This window comes from Oncorhynchus mykiss, chromosome 11, assembly GCF_013265735.2.
Source record: "Oncorhynchus mykiss isolate Arlee chromosome 11, USDA_OmykA_1.1, whole genome shotgun sequence".
NCBI classification, from domain to species: domain Eukaryota; kingdom Metazoa; phylum Chordata; class Actinopteri; order Salmoniformes; family Salmonidae; genus Oncorhynchus; species Oncorhynchus mykiss.
In genome coordinates this window covers 61,765,333-61,784,977 of record NC_048575.1, presented here as the reverse complement: position 1 = coordinate 61,784,977, position 19,645 = coordinate 61,765,333, and the positions used below count along the sequence as shown (strand labels likewise).

At 41.7% G+C, this 19,645-nt stretch overlaps 1 protein-coding gene across 3 annotated transcripts in view; it reads left to right on the top strand.

Moving 5' to 3' along the window:
- Nucleotides 1-19,645, top strand: part of LOC110536167 (ceramide transfer protein) — a 41,505-nt gene continuing 21,860 nt past the window's right edge. For 2 of the 3 annotated variants that reach the window (XM_021621765.2, XM_021621763.2), the window contains exons 1-3: nt 308-912; nt 1,651-1,785; nt 17,648-17,764. In XM_021621765.2, coding sequence (XP_021477440.2) covers nt 820-912; nt 1,651-1,785; nt 17,648-17,764 — 345 coding nt within the window. In that variant the 5' untranslated portion in view covers nt 308-819. Of the gene's footprint in view, nt 148-307; nt 913-1,650; nt 1,786-17,647; nt 17,765-19,645 lie in introns of those variants that run through there. The other variant, XM_021621764.2, reaches the window with a different exon arrangement.

The window sequence follows — 19,645 nt, the reverse complement described above, 5'->3', positions numbered from 1 at the left end:
ACCGCTGTTAAACCTCACTGAAGAAGAAGATGCAGGAATGCCCAACATCCAGGAACGCCCCGAATTGCAGCCGCAATTGCAACCTTCTCTACAGCGCTGATAAACAAAACCTTGACAATACATGTCCATCTACATAAACTTTAACAGGTGAGCCAGTGTTGTTGATGCATTAATATGATCTCTCTATGTAACGTGATTAATTTATTCAAACAATGAAATATCACATCGTAGCAAGTGATTTTGATATAGAGATCATATATTTTGCGCAGTTTCTGCATAGCGGCGATGATACCGAACAACCACAGGCGTAGGCAAACAGGTTTGGGTCGTCCTGTTCATGACAGCGCACTACAGATTCGCGGGGAGGCTAGCTATCGTACTGTTAGTTCTCGGAGTCTGAGGGCGTCTCTGAAAGGATTTACCATGTGTATTTGATCGTAGAGGATATGGCGCATTTAAACAGAAGGACTATTTTGACTGCTGCGTTTTGACTGGATTGCTAGCCAGCTAACTAGCTTTAGCTAAATGCATTGTATTTGCTTCTAGCTAACTTGAGATAGCAAACGTTACGTCGTGTTGCTATCGAAACACATAGCCCGCAAGAAGTTGTGGATTTAACTCTACGTTAGTTAACCATGCAATTATTGCATGCCAATCAGGAGTGGCTTGCTTAGTTATACTGTCTCATGTTTTTCTACAACGTTTGCCCTCTAACCGATTTGGCAACACTCGCTAGGCCAAGTCTTATCAATTTGTGTATTTTAATTTGCACGTGGTAAACGCTATCCTCTAGGTAACTACCAACAACTTGGTTGTTAAATGTCGGAGAATAGTTCGAACTCGTCGGGCTCAGATGAAGATGTGGATCCCGAATCTGGGCAGCCTGTTGAACTCGGTGGCGTCCTAAGCAAGGTAAGACAAACAATGTATCTTTATTCAGGACTTGATCCTCTAAAAAACACTGCTACAACTACAATAACTAAATACCTGCTAGCTTTTATTCAAAGTTTGATGTGCCCATTGTACACTTCCCTATGGTGTACAATGGTTGGGTCAAATTGATCAAAACATTGTCAATCTAAATTACTATCAGCCAATAGGTACAACAAACAAATGGCCGCTGTTACTAATAACAAGCTGCCTGGGCCAAATTGCAATCAGGGATTGACATTAAAGTCTGAAAGGCACTTGCCCAGTATTTATTTTTTTGGTTGCTCGAGGATTCTGATCAGTTGACCAAACATGTAAATGAGCTATTTATACACAAAGTGCAATATATCGCCTGCCTTTCATCTACACATGGGGAGGAATCAGAAATATTCGTTTTAGGCTACTGGAATTCTTTGCAGATTGTTTGTTATTTTATTTGATCACATGCCCAATGGGACAACATCAAAGCAGGCTCCACTGCTCAGTTCACTTGCCTCAAGCAATAGGGTGACCTTTAATGTCAATCCCTGGCCATTAATAGCATCCTTTTGTGGGACATGCAACACCCACTTCTCTTTCAATTAACCAGGAAATGAATTTAACCAATCATTGTCTTCTATAGTGATTGTGTGAAACTAAATATATGACCCCTGTCCTACTGTAAGTACACCGCTAGTAGAGTTGTAGGCTTGACTATCTGCTCTTATGTTTTGTTGACAGTGGACCAACTACATTCACGGATGGCAGGACCGGTGGGTAGTGTTGAAGAACAACACTCTGAGCTACTATAAATCAGAGGATGAGCGGGAGTACGGCTGCAGGGGCTCTCTGTGTCTCAGCAAAGCTATCATCACTGTAAGTAAGAGGAAATGTTAATTTCCTCTCAGAAAGCAGCATTATGGCACATTTTGGCAAAAATGTTTGTTCAGACACTGAAATGGTGGAAGTGAAATGACAAGGGCATACTGACACTACAAGAAGCACCAGTTGTAAACACATATACATTGTTCTTTAGGCATCTGAAATCCTGATTCTGTATTGTAATCTCTGGCCACATACTGTTATCCTTTGTGTGGTATGCTTCTGTTTCTAGCCAGTTGACACTTTATTCTCCTCAGGCAGGCCTCCTGTTGGTTAGATAAACTGAAATCCAACTCCCTGGTTAAACATATTTTCTTTCTGAAATACCATGGTTCACTACAGAGGCCAAACAAATGGTGTTACTGCTATTTGTGCAATAGGATTAAATGACTGAAATCAGATTAAAACCATAATATGGGTTGTTGTAACTTTCCTTAGGTCCAATGCAGCTGTTTTTATCTCAATATTAAATATAATTTCTGGGTAACAACTAAGTAACAATTAAATACCTTACTGTGATTGTTTTCAATTAAATGGTCAAAAATAAACAAAAATAGCTTCTTAGCAAAGAGCAATTTCTCAATGAAGGGTTTTGTTAGGGCTCTCTGGGAGAGGTCTGAGTTAGGAGGGGAAAATTACAAATTAGCTGTTATTGGCAGAGAGGTGTGGAACTCTTTCTCATTGGTCTATTACCTAATTTACCACCTGGTAATGTCACCAGGCAGGCAAAAAATCCGTCTCACTAAAACAGGCTGAAATTTCAGGCAGTTGTTTCTAACAGCTCTTACACTAAGGGAAGGGAAAGGAGAATAACTAGTCAGTTGTACAACTGAATGCATTCAACTGAAATGTGTCTATCGCATTTAACCAAACCCCTCTGAATCAGAGAGGTGCTGCCTTAATCAACATCCATGTCATCTGCTCCCAGGGAACAGTGGGTTAACTGCCTTGCATGGGCAGAATGACAGATTTTTACCTTGTCAACTCAGGAATTAGTTCCAGCAACCTTTCGGTTACTGGCCCAACGCTCCTACCTGCCAGGCTACCTAAAGGACATTATCATAATTTACACAGTATTATTCCAACCTGATAGTGTGGATATATACAGTACCAGTCAAAAGTTTGGACACACCTATTCATTCAGGGGTTTTTCTTTATTTTTACTATTTTATACATTATAGAATAATAATGAAGACATCAGCTATGAAATAACACATGGAATCATGTAGTAACCAGAAAAGTGTTAAACAAATCTAAATATATTTTATATTCTTCAAATTGCCACCCTTTGCCTTGATGGCAGCTTTGCACACTCTTGGCGTTCTCTCAACCAGCTTCATGAGGTAGTCACCAGGAATGCATTTCAATTAACATGTGTGCCTTGTTAATTTGTGTAATTTCTTTCCTTAATGAGTTTGAGCCAATCAGTTGTGTTGTGACAAGTTAGGGGTGGTATACAGAAGATAGCCCTATTTGGTAAAAGACAAAGTCCATATTATGGCAAGAACAGCTCAAATAAGCAAAGCGAAATGACAGTCCATCATTACTTTAAGACATGAAGGTCAGTCAATGTGGAAAATTTCAAGAACTTTGAACGTTTCTTCAAATGCAGTCGCAAAATCCATCAAGCACTTTGGTGAAACTAGCTCTCATGAGGAGTCCCACAGGAAAGGAAGACCCAGAGTTCCCTCTGCTGCAGAGGATAAGTTATAGAGTTGTCAGCCTCAGAAATTGCAGCCCAAATAAATGCTTCAGAGTCCAAGTAACAGACGCATCTCAACAACAACTGTTCAGAGGAGACTGTGTGAATCAGGCCTTCATGGTCAAATTGCTGCAAAGAAACCACTGATAAAGGACACTAATAAGAAGAGACTTGCTTGGGCCAAGAAACATGAGCAATGGACATTAGACCGGTGGAAATCTATCCTTTGGTCTGATGAGTCCAAATTTTTGGTTCCAACTGCCGTGTCTTTGTGAGACGCAAAGAAGGCTAACTGAGGATCTCTGCATGTGAGGTTCCCACCGTGAAGAATGGAGGAGGAGGTGGTGTTATGGTGTGGGGATGCTTTGCTGGTGATGCTGTCATTTATTGAGAATTGAAGGCACACTTAATCAGCATGGCTACAACAGCATTCTGCAGCGCTACGCCATCCCATCTGGTTTGCGCTTAGTGTGACTGTCATTTGTTTTTCAACAGGACAATGACCAAGAAGGAGAGTGATGGTGCTACATCATGACCTGGCCTCTACAATCACCCGACCTCAACCTAATTGAGATGGTTTGGGATGAGTTGGACCGCAGAGTGAAGGAAAAGCAGCCAAGAAGTGCTCAGCATATGTGGGAACTCCTTCAAGACTTTTGGAAAAGCATTCCTCATGAAGCTGGTTGAGAGAATGCCAAGAGTGTACAAAGCTGTCATCAAGGCAAAGGGTGGCTACTTTGAAGAATCTCTAAAATATATTTTGATTTAACACTTTTTGGTTACTACATGATTTCATAGTTTTGATGTCTTCACTATTATTCTACAATGTAGAAAATAGTACAAATAAAATAAAAACCCTTGTAGGTGTGTCAAAATGTTTAACTGGTACTGTATAACACAGGATTTTTTTTTTTTACTGTATTGGGCATTTAGGTGAAAGGTGTCTTTGTGCTTCTAAGAGAGCATTAGAAAAAAGGAACTATGTAAAAGCAACAGACGACAAGGTTTTAACTACTAGCACCACACCTACACAGTCAGTGGCACTCAGTCTGTTTTATAATGAAGGCAAAAACAAGACTCAAAGACGCAACCTCTCTCTGCCATCTTTCCAAATATCCCTGAGCTGTCTGTCGACAGACTCTTCTATCTGTGTTGTGTGAGGTCTTAGGAATGCAGAAACTAGCCATTGGCAGTGTTTGGAAAGCTACTCTGAAAATAGTTTACCAAGATACCAGTTACTTAACATTGGAAGAAGGTAAGCTACACTAAAGCTACCCGTACGAGTAATATAAAAACAGCAGAAAAAGAAATGTCCCTTTTTCAGGACCCTGTCTTTCAAAGATAATTTGTAAAAATCCAAATAACTTCACAGCTCATCATTGTAAAGGGTTTAAACGCTGTTTCCCGTGCTTGTTCAATGAACCATAAACAATTAACGACTGTTCCACAGGTGCATGTTCATTAAGACACTAACAGCTTACAGACGGTAGGCAATTAAGGTCACAGTTATGAAAACTTAGGACGCTAAAGAGGCCTTTCTACAGACTCTGAAAAACACCAAAAGAAAGATGCCCAGGGTCCCTGCGCATCTGCGTGAAAGTGACTTAGGCATGCAGCAAGGAGGCATGAGGACTGCAGATGTGGCAAGGGCAATAAATTGCAGTGTCCGTACTGTGAGATGCCTAAGACACCGCTACAGGGAGACAGGAAGGACAGATGATCATCCTTGCAGTGGCAGATGACGTGTAACAACAACTGCACAGGATCAGTACATCTGAACATCACACCTGCGGGACAGGTACAGGAAGGCAACAACAACTGCCTGAGTTACACCAGGAACGCACAAGGTCTTCACCAGACATCACCGGCAACAACGTCTCCTTTGTGCACAAACCCACCGTCGCTGGACCAGACAGGACTGGCAAAAAGTGCTCTTCACTGACGAGTCGCGGTTTTGTCTCACTAGGGGTGATGGTCGGATTCGCGTTTATCGTCGAAGGAATGAACGTTACACCGAGGCCTGTACTCTGGAGCGGGATCAATTTTGAGGTGGAGGGTCCGTCATGGTCTGGGGCGGTGTGTCACAGCATCATCAGACTGAGCTTGTTGTCATTGCAGGTAATCTTAACGCTGTGCGTTACAGGGAAGACCTCCCTCATGTGGTACCCTTCCTGCAGGCTCATCGTGACATGACCCTCCAGCATGACAATGCCACCATACTGCTCGTTCTGTGCGTGATTTCCTGCAGGACATGGATATCAGTGTTCTGCCATGGCCATGGAAGAGCCCAGATCTCAATCCCATTGATCACGTTTGGGACTTGTTGAATTCCCCCCCCCCCCCAGAAATGTCTGGGAACTTGCAGGTGCCTTGGTGGAAGAGTGGGGTAACATCCCACAGCAAGAACTGGCAAGTCCTGGCGTGAAAGTGCCTTAGGCATGCTGCAAGGAGGCTTGAGGGCTGCAGATGTGGCAAGGGCAATAAATTGCAGTGTCCGCACTGTGAGATGCCTAAGACACCGCTACAGGGAGACAGGAAGGACAGATGACCACCCCCCCCCCCCCCCCCACACCTTTTGTTCAGGGACACATTATTCCACTTCTGTTAGTCACATGTCTGTGGAACTTGTTCAGTTTGTCTCAGTTGTTGAATCTTGTTCTGTTCATACAAATATTTACATATGTTAAGTTTGATAAAAAATTTACGCAGTTGACAGTGAGAAGACATTTCTTTTTTTGCTGAGTTTAGTTTACATAAAGTAAATTTGAAAATGTAGTTCACTACATCATGATTATTTATCCCGAAATAGCTAGATCTAAATCTGAAATATCATAGACCTCAAATTGCAAGAACAGATCACACTGGAGTTAAGTGTCAACAGAAAGTTTGTGTTTAATAGGCTAAAATAATGTTTCAAGTGAGAATTAGGAAGGTCTCATGCCATTTCCTACTTTACTCATATTTTATTTTTACCAAAAAAGTAATGTAGGTTCAGTAGTTAGATACATGGTAAATAGTAATTAACTACAAAAAACACTACCAAGATCTGAACTTAGTTCAACTAGCACCAAGCTACTGCAAAATGTAGTTAAATTATTAGTTGAACTACATGTAGTTCACTACTCTCCAACACTGGCCATCGGTTAATGTCTTGCTCAATAGAGGCCAGCTTCACTGTTAGGATGTACACCATAGACTCGGTACAGTACACTCACTGTAGGTACAGTATTTGTGCAGAAAATGCAAGTCAGATAATTCCGCCTCAGGCTATGGCTCAACCTCATGCTGTGTCACAACACCGCAGGCTACTGTTTACGCATCGCTCTCAGTATCTGCTGCATTTGTTCAGTATCCTGTGCTTCTTTCAAGAGGGATGGAAATCATACACTGCTCTTTTCATGCAGTATGTGTGTGTTTGTCAGAGATGTATTAGGTTTTGTATTCTCTGTTACGTTTATTTTCACGTACAAGGTAAAATATCTTCACATTAGAGTTGATAATTTAATTTTTATTTTACCTTTTATTTAACTAGGCAAGTCAGTTAAGAACAAATTCTTATTTACAAAGACGGCCTAGGAACAGTGGGTTAACTGCCTGTTCAGGGGCAGAACGACAGATTTGTACCTTGTCAGCTCGGGGGTTTGAACTTGCAATATTCCGGTTACTAGTCCAACGCTCTAACCACTAGGCTACCCTGCCGCCCCCTAATGATCGTAATACTGGTACTAACTACTAGTGATGCACCGATATGACATTTTTGGCCGATACCGATATTTTCCTTGCCCCCAAAAAAACCAATACCAATACTGATAATCGATTATTTAATATTTTAGCGTCCTTTTTAAGCATTCTAGCACATGTAAATAGGTAACACACACACATGGATGCAGCGGTCTAAGGTACTACATCTCAGTGCAAGAGGCGTCACTACAGTCCCTGGTTCGAATCCAGGCTGTATCACATCTGGCCGTGATTGGGAGTCCCATAGGGAGTCGCACAATTGGCCCAGCAGCGTCCGGGCCGTCATTGTAAATAAGAATTTGTTCTTAACTGACTTGCCTAGATAAATAAAGGTTACACACACACACTACACTGACTGAAAAGTAATTTTGTTGGCATTTCCATATGTCCCCATTACCAGTAAAACATCATCAAAACCTTTTTCTTTCACTTGCTGTGCTGTTTCGTTGTTCAGTTGTTTCATTCTCAACCAGGATTTCTATGGAACGCCGTTTGGGTTTTTGTGTGTCAAAAAATATACTTGACGTGTCAAAAACGACAATCTGTTTCAGTAGCTATATAGTTAGCTAGCTAACTTCATAGCTGGGTGTCATCTAAAATAACCTATTTATGGTCGGACCCATCTGTGAAGCTAGCCACAATAAGGATTAGCCACAATAGTGGACTTTGCGGTTAGCCTTCAAAATAAAAGTTTAGCATAATTCTACTATTTGTTCATTTGTCAATGACAGTTTTTTTATTTTAAAGGCGAACCGTAAATTCCACTAGTGCCTAATCCTTACTGTGGCTAGCTTCACAACACGGTCAAGCATCACTAGCCAGATGAAGCTAGCTGGCTGCTTATAACGTTAGCTTTGGGCAACAGGGTTACGTAGCTGGCTTGCTATTTATTTTCATGAACTGAAGTTCAATTTCAGTAGGCGGACAACAAGTGGCAACCTAGCTAATACTTACACACCAGGATTCCTAAATCATTGCTTAGAATAATGAACATGACTGCAGTTTCTGCTGGTCATTGTTTTCAGGCTGGTTGTATTGGTGCTAGCTAGGTACCAAGCTAAAGCTAGCTACCCCAGAAGTTGCGGTCGAACAAAGGCTTTATTACCAACGCCGCATTGTAAACACAGCGTACGTGTTTGCAGACTTTTTTGTACAGCTTTGACAGTGCTATTGTATCTTTTTTGACACGCAAAGACCCAAACGTCGTTCCGTAGTATGCATGTCGTGAAGCTAATAGAGGTGACACTATTACTGTGTAACATCTGAAAAATAGCGCACTTGGTAGTGTGTACTGGTGCTCGACCAGTCGGCGAAAGCCAACATCACCCACGACAGAGAACGGTTGATTGTCAAGGGCAATGAATTCCATTGTCTTGGCTTAAATGGATTTCGCCTTTTGAGTTGTCTCGCTGAAATGTTGTTACTCTTTCAAATGACTGCTGGACTTGTTGGATGCTCGATCCACACAGCAGACATTGTGTGGGGTAGGTTAGGATTTTACGTGGCGTTATCACATCATGCACCTACTTCATATAGGTATGCATGGTAGCTTTGACATCGGTGTTAAACTAAACATCGGGCCGATACCAATGTTGGCATCTTTAGCTAATATCGTCCGATTCCGATATGCTTACTAATATATTGTGCATCCCTACTAACTACTATAGATAATGTCAACAATACATTTTAATTTTTTAACAACCAAGGATACAAGCGAAGCAACTGCAGCATTGGCAGTTACAGTGTTCTCAATCAGATCTCTCCACACACACCGATAGGGATAGATTGCAGCACACTATGCTCCTGGAGAAGGAGCGAAAATAAAGCCAGGCTTTATGGTCTGTGTCTGATAGAGTCTTGTGCCAGTGGACTTAATGGTTCTTCTGATTCACACAGACAGCAGAGAGGTTCTTAAGGACATGCTTGATACGAGTAGGGTGTTGTTACCCTTAGAAACTGATCTAAGGTCAGATTTGTTTTTCTTTACAATGGATAGGGGTAATCTGGTTACAATGACAACTTCTACCCAGTACTGATTGGTACAGGAAGAGGTTAAAGAGAAACCAGCAGCCCTCCCTCATCACTACATCAGAAGTTGAAACTAACTTATGAAATTGAACACATGGGGATTGTTTTAGCTTTATGACATTTTGCAGGCATTACATGTATGTTCCAGATACTGTGTGGTGTGGGGGCTCTGCAGTTTTTTGTTACGGGAAATAAAACGAGGAGCTTTATTAATAGTTAAGGCCCTATAAAATTTGCGATGCAGGGAATGTGGACGGAATCCAGACATTAAAACATAATTCAACAATATTTAATCATGTCTTGAACTTAGTAGGAAATCAATTAATTTGTCAAAGATGATGATGTCATGAACGAAATGCGTAGCCTAAGTGATTCGTATGTTCCTTCAACTTTCTGAAGAGGCAACTGCTCGTGAATCCCCATGTTTGTGCGCGTTTGTCTACCGCTTTGGGTAGCCGTTTGCGAGGATGTTAATGACAACTGCCTTCTGGTAGTTGGAAAGGGTTTCATAAAAATCTTCTCAATTAAATGTTAACTACAAAGTAGTCTATGCCTACCTGGCAGAATGAGATCATGATTATTTGCATCAATCCAGTAGTGATTTGTTTAGCAAACTCAGCAATCACGTGTGCTACAGAAACACTGCTAGCCAAGTAAGTGTCTTGCTGGTGCGCACTTGAATGAAAGGTTATCTACACCCAAAAATGAAAATTTCTTAGGTTTTCCCCAGATCTCAAAAGTGGTCTCAAATTGTTGTTTTTCTATTAAAAATGTGTGATTTTTTGAGAGCGAAAACATGAAAATCGGGGGGAAAAGCTGAAACCTGGGAAAACTAAATGGAGAAACTGCATTTTGAGAAAATACAACATTTTATAGGGCCCTATAAAGTTTATTAAACTAGGGCAACATCAGCTGGCATCAACGGGCCATTTCTACTAGAAGAGGAGCTCGAAGTCAGAAAATGTGGAGGAAAAGGCCTTGCTGTCTTTAAGGAACAGATTCCAAACCCAGGTTATTGGTGTAGCCAATAGGATTCCACCATTTGCACACAAAACGATAAACTATCTTTTCTACACCAATGTGTCCCAAAGAGTGGATCTGTGTCACCAAGTAGGGTAAGAGTGTATTTGGCGCTACACATCTCAGGTTGTATTTCCACACACCTTGATTGAGTTTGCATCCTGCAGCCATCCATTCCCACACTTCATTGTTTGCATATCTCTAATGTGTTGCAATGTATCCAAGGTGTATCTCCTAATCAGTTTAGCTGACAGAGATTTTCTCTTGGCATCCGCCTTAGCAGCAATATCAGCCAAATCATTACTTTTGTCTGTAAAGATTCTACCATGTGCTTTCATTTTCAAAATTGTAACTGGAGAGCATTCAGTAGAGCCATCAACTCTGGTCAATTCTTCACAGGAGCTCCCAGTGATGTCATGAATCCTCTGTTTTTCCATATTTTTCCAAAATAATGGGTGACACCAAAAGCATACTGTCTGTGTATAAGATAAACTCACGGTTTTCCAAAGAATGGCTCTATAAACTTATCAGAGAGCTGATCCAAAACCAATTAACAACAGTCGTGTTCAAGTAATGTGGTATCTGGAGGATACATGAGAGTAGCCGGATTGCATGGTGTCTTTTCATCTATACCCATGTTCCATAGATCTTTAATCACTACTTTAGTAGTGTCCATAGCTTCCTTGCTAATGGGATATTGTTTTGTGCAAGGTGGTACAACACCTGTCAAGCACACTGGTTCCTTATCGAAAGTTCCACACTCATTTTGTTTTAGTAGTCCAAATAGGATGGTTCTGAACTGTAGAGCCCTGCAGTTGTCTAATTTGCCATGTCACCTTCCCTTCAGAAATGTTCAATGTAGAGTCAAGTTGCATAAAACATCAAGACCTAAAATAGGTTGTTCAAATGAGCCTATCCACACTCCTGCATCAATCTTCATTGGACCAAGAGAAATTGATAACGGTTTGTTTCATATCGGTCTTTGTCCCCCCCCACGCTTGTTGCTCCGATGTTCTTGCCCGTGTACTGAGGACATTTGTTTTGCATAAGATATGGGCAACAGAGTGACTTCAGCACCTGTATCTACTAAAGACAATCTATTGCAAGCAAAGTTGTTAACCATCATGTTCCCATATATTCCATTTGATTTCATATGTACACCAGCTGAGATTGGAAGTAATAGGGGGTCTGTTAGTTTACCTCCACATCATCCAGAAAACTCTGCTGCTGAGCCGGAGAGGGCTTCTTAAATTTCTGCATCAGCGTTGGGGCTGTTGTCTTGAGTCCATTTTTACATAGACGGACCCTGCTTATCCTATTCTCTTTGCCAGTGACCAGAAATCCCTTAATAATGACACACCAGGTTTCTCTTCTGCTGAACGGATATTGTTGTTGGTTTCACTCGGAACCTGCACAACTCTGATAAGACAGTTTATTATGTTGATTGATGTCTCTGTCCAGTCGTGACCGTCTGTCTGTCGCCGTAGTTTTGTCTCTCCCAGTCATTAGTTGTGGAAACAAATGTTTTTCGCAAGTAATGTATGGATCAGCTGATGAGTGATTACACTCAATTCCTCCAAAAATGGGGCATCTTCATCTTCCATGTCGGGTAACCCACTGTGTCTAACCACCTCTTCTCTAAACCTTTCTTCAAATTCAACAAACGCTTAATTTGGTTTTTGAACACATTTGGTTATCTCTCCCCAATATGGTGGTTGCATTGGTCAGACCCTTAAGGAAAACACGGAAGTTGATAGCTAGCAACAATCAATCATAACCACTAGTTAACTACACATGGTTGATGATAATACTAGATATTATCTAGCGTGTCCTGCGTTGCATATTATCCGACTGAACATACAAGCATACAAGTATCGAAGTATCTGACTGAGCGGTGGTAGGCAGAAGCAGGCGCGTAAACATTCATTCAAACAGCACTTTTGTGTGTTTTGCCAGCAGCTCTTCGTTGTGCGTCAAGCATTGCGCTGTTTATGACTTCAAGCCTATCAACTCACGAGATGAGTCTGGTGTAACAGAAGTGAAATGGCTAGCTAGTTAGCGCGCGCTAATAGTGTTTCAAACGTAACTCGCTCTGAGCCTTCTAGTAGTTGTTCCTCTTGCTCTGCATGGGTAACGCTGCTTCGATGGTGGCTGTTGTCGTTGTGTTGCTGGTTCGAGCCCAGGGAGGAGCGAGGAGAGGGACGGAAGCTATACTGTTACACTGGCAATACTAAAGTACCTATAAGAACATCCAATAGTCAAAGGTTAATGAAATACAAATGGTATAGAGGGAAATAGTCGTATAAAGCCTATAATAACTACATCCTAAAACTTCTTACCTGGGAATATTGAAGACTCATGTTAAAAGGAACCACCAGCTTTCATATGTTCTCATGTTCTGAGCAAGGAACTGAAATGTTAGCCTTCTTACATAGCACATATTGCACTTTTACTTTCTTCTCCAACACTTTTTTTTTGCATTATTTAAACCAAATTGAACATGTTTCATTATTTACTTGAGGCTAAATTGATTTTATTGATGTATTATAATAAGTTAAAATAAGTGTTCATTCAGTATTGTTGTAATTATCATTATTACAAATAAAAAAAAATTAAATCGTCCGATTAATCGGTATCGGCTTTTTTGGTCCTCCAATAATCGGTATCGGCGTTGAAAAATCATAATCAGTCAACCTCTAGTTTCAACATTTTTGACCATTCATCCAACTACACTGCTCAAAAAATAAAGGGAACACTTAAACAACACAATGTAACTCCAAGTCAATCACACTTCTGTGAAATCAAACTGTCCACTTAGGAAGCAACACTGATTGACAATAAATTTCACATGCTGTTGTGCAAATGGAATAGACAACAGGTGGAAATTATAGGCATTTAGCAAGACACCCCCAATAAAGGAGTGGTTCTGCAGGTGGGGACCACAGACCACTTCTCAGTTCCTATGCTTCCTGGCTGATGTTTTGGTCACTTTTGAATGCTGGCGGTGCTTTCACTCTAGTGGTAGCATGAGACGGAGTCTACAACCCACACAAGTGGCTCAGGTAGTGCAGCTCATTCAGGATGGCACATCAATGCGAGATGTGGCAAGAAGGTTTGCTGTGTCTGTCAGCGTAGTGTCCAGAGCATGGAGAGCGCTACCAGGAGACAGGCCAGTACATCAGGAGACGTGGAGGAGGCCGTAGGAGGGCAACAACCCAGCTGCAGGACCGCTACCTCCGCCTTTGTGCAAGGAGGAGCAGGAGAAGCACTGCCAAAGCCCTGCAAAATGACCTCCAGCAGGCCACAAATGTGCATGTGTCTGCTCAAACGGTCAGAAACAGACTCCATGAGGGTGGTATGAGGGCCCGACGTCCACAGGTGGGGGTTGTGCTTACAGCCCAACACCGTGCAGAACGTTTGGCATTTGCCAGAGAACACCAAGATTGGCAAATTCGCCACTGGCGCCCTGTGCTCTTCACAGATGAAAGCAGGTTCACACTGAGCATGTGACAAACGTGACAGTCTGTAGATGCCGTGGAGAACGTTTGGCTGCCTGCAACATCCTCCAGCATGACCGGTTTGGCGGTGGGTCAGTCATGGTGTGGGGTGGCATTTCTTTGGGGGGCCGCACAGCCCTCCATGTGCTCGCCAGAGGTAGCCTGACTGCCATTAGGTACCGAGATGAGATCCTCAGACCCCTTGTGAGACCATATGCTGGCGAAGTTGGCCCTGGGTTCCTCCTAATGCAAGACAATGCTAGACCTCATATGGCTGGAGTGTGTCAGCAGTTCCTGCAAGAGGAAGGCATTGATGCTATGGACTGGCCCGCCCGTTCCCCAGACCTGAATCCAATTGAGCACATCTGAGACATCATGTCTCGCTCCATCCACCAACGCCACGTTGCACCACAGACTGTCCAGGAGTTGGTGGATGCTTTAGTCCAGGTCTGGGAGGAGATCCCTCAGGAGACCATCCGCCACCTCATCAGGAGCATGCCCAGGCGTTGTAGGGAGGTCATACAGGCACGTGGAGGCCACACACACTACTGAGCCTCATTTTGACTTGTTTTAAGGACATTACATCAAAGTTGGATCAGCCTGTAGTGTGGTTTTCCACTTTAATTTTGAGTGTGACTCCAAATTCAGACCTCCATGGGTTGATAAGTTTGATTTCCATTGATAATTTTTGTGTGATTTTGTCAGCACATTCAACTATGTAAAGAAAAAAGTATTTAAGAATATTTCATTCATTCAGATCTAGGATGTGTTATTTTAGTGTTCCCTTTATTTTTTTGAGCAGTGTATTTTGGAGATGCTGATTTATGTGTGATTACTGTCACCGGAGGTTTGTCTTTACTACATTTTACAGCCTGTGTTCTGGTTGGCCTAAGAAATCATTCGTCACTGCTGTCAGAATCTGTTGACTCAAAGCCAGGCAATGCTGACCAGATGCTTGAATGCCGATCATCCTTGCGCAACTCAGCCTGAGGGTAGATTGAAGGAACAAAGGGTCCTCCACACGTTGGAGCCAAGTCTGTTTTTACGACCCTTCCCTGTAATTGTTGAATTTCTTCTTTCAAGGTTTTGATCTGTCCACCAAGAGCTTTCAAACTTTCTTTACCTCTCTGCAATGTCCTATCATGATTCTCCAGAAATAATTTCTCATCCCGTTTTCTTTCTTCGGCTGATACAGTTAAAGATCATCGTGACTTTGTCAAGGAGTTAGACATTCTCTGTATTTTTCCCCAAGCTTTTTGTATATCAGACAGATTCCATCTTTGTCAACAATGACAGAATATTTATTTATCTCATGCTTACACTTCTCTACTTTGAAATGGTTCTTCATATCTTCATAGACAGTGAATTTAAAATCTCTTTCATACTCACATCCGGAGGAGCTGTTCCACCCTTTCCCAGAGTGGTTTTCTCACTTAACAATGGCGCTACATTTAACTTCAAAGTTGTATAATATATCTCTCTCTCTCTCTCTGTTTTATATATTTATTTAACCCCAAAATATATCCCCCTTTGAGGACTCAAACCATTTCTAGAACACATTGTCTCTCTAGGGCCTGGCTACCCATAAAAAAGCTTGTTGACAGGGATGCAAACTAGTCACCTTTCGGCGAAATTTGCCGTTTTGAATCCAAAATATGTGACCTATGTGAATTGTGTAGAGCCAATGAGGAAAGGTGAGTGATGCGCGTTAGGAGCAATACTGGCTGTATCCAGGGCTCAGCCAATCGTTCACATAAAAGAATGCAGCAACCAACTTGCTAGTTACAGAATCAGTGCGCGAGCTGGAAAGTTGCAAAGGCAGTTTGCCAGTTAACTGGTATCAGTCTCCTTGCCGTTCCTCAAATTATAACGTGTTAGTTGCATACTGAACCCTGGCAATCTGTGAAATGTTAACGAAATAACTATCTGTGAACTGAAGTTTTCCCTCTACAGTATGTGGTTAATTTTCAGAATGAGAGAATTAGGTAAAAACAAGTGGATTCATGGATCAAGTGTAGCTGGAGCTGGGCCTGGCTTATGCTGGAGGCCAATAGAGGTGAAAGAAATGCCACACACTTTCCCTCTTTCAATACAGTGAATTAAAAAGGGGTATGCCAGGTGTACTCTCTGCCTGAAAGAGATCATTTATGCCAAAAAAAGAGTATCATGCTCTGCTGGCACATTGTAGAACAGATGTCCACATGCAGAAAGTGTACAATGTAATAACGTGCAGTGTAGCCCAAAGATATTGCTTTTGTTGTGTTGAATTTGATAGTAGGGAGGTGTGTGAGTGAGGGGGATTATTACATTTTTTTACTTAGTGAATGTTAATTTTGTACACAACCTTGTGCACTTGATCAATGTCTACTATAGTGGCAACTATCATAGAGCAAAAATAGAATGCCTGTTTGTTTCATTCATATTCTACTTTAAGATGTTTTTTTCCCCCCAATTGCAATATTTAGATGTGTATGGTCACAAGTGTTCTATTATAAAGGCTGTGATGGCTAACTGCAATATTAGTGTATTGTTTTTTTTCTCAGGACTTGAGTGTCATTTGCAGTAAAGTCTAGGCAACAAATAACATTGGATTGCTTTACTTACATTCTTTAGTGAGTTAGGTTCACATTAACCACTTATTTTACACAGAGACAGATCATATTTGTTGTTTAATTAGTTAACCTGCATTTACCGCTAGCAGGGATTTTTTTGACATGTTTCAGCGAAAAGAGAAAAAAAAAGTCACCTTTTTGGGCCCTCACCGGTTTGTATCCCTGTGTTGAAGACTTACGTTAACCACACGTGTAAAAATTGCTACTCAACTAGCAACTCGCTTCTATGCAACAAGAAGGTTTCACTTGAACCCTTACACATCACAGATACGTTTCACTCATTGCATGCACTAATTTTAACCTGATTTGGTTCTTTTAAAATTATATTGGTCTAGACTCACTCAGCACTGATGGCCATCAATCAGGAGATTAAGAGTAGACTCTCCTCTGGATCAATCCACAGTTGTTAAGTTTTCTTGTTGTTTAGACCAATTCGTCACGGCACCAAACGTTAGCAGTTGTTGTTGTTCTTTAATAGCACAGACCCCAAAGCAAATCAAGGGGAGGAAATATGTTTATTCAAAGAGGATAAATCATAGATATTATGCTGAGGTAGATGATCATTCTCCCCTGTCCTCAGTGATGCTCTTGTGTGGTTCTCTCCCAGTTCTCCACAGAACAAAGGGACAGCATGTCGTTTTATAACCCAGCCCTAGCCAATTAGAATTCCTTGCAATAAAACTGGGCCAAATAACAAGTATCCTATTTCAGGCTCACTGTATCGACAAATCCCTCCCATAACCATTGCTCATTAATCCCCTATTACAGAAAAACTACTATTTGCATTGATTGTTAGTCCTCTATTGACCTCTCGTCCTCTGCGTTGTGTATTTATCTTCGGAATATTCTTACAGTATTCACTAAATTGGTTTATATTAAGATTGTTTTAGAGGGCCAGAGATACACCTGTGATGATAATCTGAATTTCCCAAATAAAGTTGTCATATGATAAAATTCTGGTAGTTTTCTGGTAAACTTCAAAAGTTTCAAGTAGTATACCCTTTGCACCTCTAGTCAGAACCACATTCCTCCTACAACCAACATGTTGATTGGAATAAGCCCTGCATAATAATATAGCCTAGTGTTGGGTGTTTGGGCCTTGTTGAGTTGATTCTGAAAGAAGGATCTATTGACCACTCGTTTGTTTTTAAAGCGGTAGACGCACTGCTTTTCCCAAAGTACTTTCTGCTGTAGGGTTTGACGTCTCCTGTATAGGCCTAGTCACTCGTGTCTCCACTCACTCTCTCTCCCTGCAGCCCCACGAGTTTGACGAGTGTCGTTTTGACATCAGTGTGAACGACAGTGTGTGGTACCTACGGGCAGAGGACCCAGAGCACCGGCTCCAATGGATTGACTCCATCGAACTACACAAGGTAAGAATGAAGGATCTCTTTCTCTCTTGTACACAGAAGTGACATATACCAGAGATCTTCCCCTTGGCATGTGCAATTTACGTTTATTCTCCAATACTTTAAGATCTACACATAAGTGCACCAGCCTAGTGGTTGGTTTGGAATAGAACTAGAGGTAGAGGTAGCCAAGACTAGAGGTTAGAGAGGTAGCCAGAAAGATTCTAGTTCAAGTCCCGGGCCAAGAAATACAAATAAGTGAGAGATGGTGGCAACCGGAAGCATCGTGATTTGAGATCCCATATTTACAGTATGCTACCATTCCCAGGAATTGACATGTTGCAACATGACTGCTCCTGAGTGGAACTGGTCGACTGGTTTGTGACAGTTGAATGTGGGACGAACAGGAAAAACTTGGTGTGTGTGTGTGTGTGTGTGTTAGGACCAGGATGATACCACAGATAGAACAATGAGGAGTTATTTCACCAGATGTATAAATGTGAAGCATCCACTTGGCGTTTCCTTCCTCTCACTACCAAATATGGTAGTGAGAGGAAGCCCAGTGGTCGGCGGGTTGTTGAATGGTGTGTGTTGCTCAGAGGCAGTACATTCATTGTCATCAGTTCTATAAAATAGTGCCAATTTTCACTGTCACTAAATATGATCATATTTATTTTACAGTTATAAGTGTATAAATGTAATGACTGAGTTCCTAAACGGATCATTACTGTATGTAGATATTTCAACTTAGCATACTTCATGCCCTATTCACCCACTTTTCTTGAATAGGAACTCCATCATATTTGTACTAGATTTGAGTTGTTTAGCAGACACTCTTATCCTGAGCAACTTCCATTCATCTAAAGATAGCTAGCTGAAACAACCACATCAGTTGTAAGTCATTTTCCCCTCAGAGGTTATCAGCAAAGTCAGTGCTAGTGGGAAAAGACGAGTGCACGTTTTCTGGGGGGGAGATAAGACTGAGATGTCTCATTTTAAGATACTCTTAGACGAGGTAGGGTACTAAGTACTTGAGCTTGTCGTCAAAAGTGAGTATGTCTTAGCAATAAGTAACTATTTTTACCAGAAAGGTGAGTTATGCACTGAGTATACCAAACATTAGGAACACCTGAGTTGCACCAGCCTTTTTGCCCTCAGAACAGCCTCAATTTGTCTGGCATTGACTCTACAAGGTGTGAAGCGTTCCACAGGGATGCTGGCCCATGTTGACACAGATGCTTCCCACAGTTGTGTTAAGTTGGCTGGATGTCCTTTAGTTGGTGGACCATTCTTGATACACACGGGAAACTGTTTAGCGTGGAAAACCCCAGCAGCGTTGCAGTTCTTGACACAAACCGGTCCACCTGGCACCTACTACCATACCCTGTTCAAAGGCACTTAAATATTTTGTCTTGGTCATTCACCCTCTGAATGACACACATCTACACTGATTTGAAGTGGATTTAAGTGACCTCAAAAAATAATCATAGCTTTCACCTGGTTAGTTTGTCATGGAAATGTTCTTAATGTTTTGTATACTCAGTGTATTTATGGCACTATGCAGCATTACTAGTTACCGTTTATGACAATCTGAATTCTTTGCCTATATGTATTTGCTGTAGGCCATTTCAAATAATAAAGCAAGGGGAGAATGTAGGCTAGACACAGCGGACAATTCCACCAAAGCAGCTCAATGTCCCGTCAGGAAATATACTTTCTCTCTGTCTACGTCTGTGTATAGCATTCACGTGGAGCTTGTTGTTTTTGTCTGCCAATCAGAGCTGACAGAGCGACACTACAGTCCACAAGAAGCAACATGTGTAGCAAGTGAAGTGAGAACTAATGCGAGGTCAGATTACACTGGCTGAAGCACGAGAGGCACGTCTCTGGTCCCTTTCCCTTGCA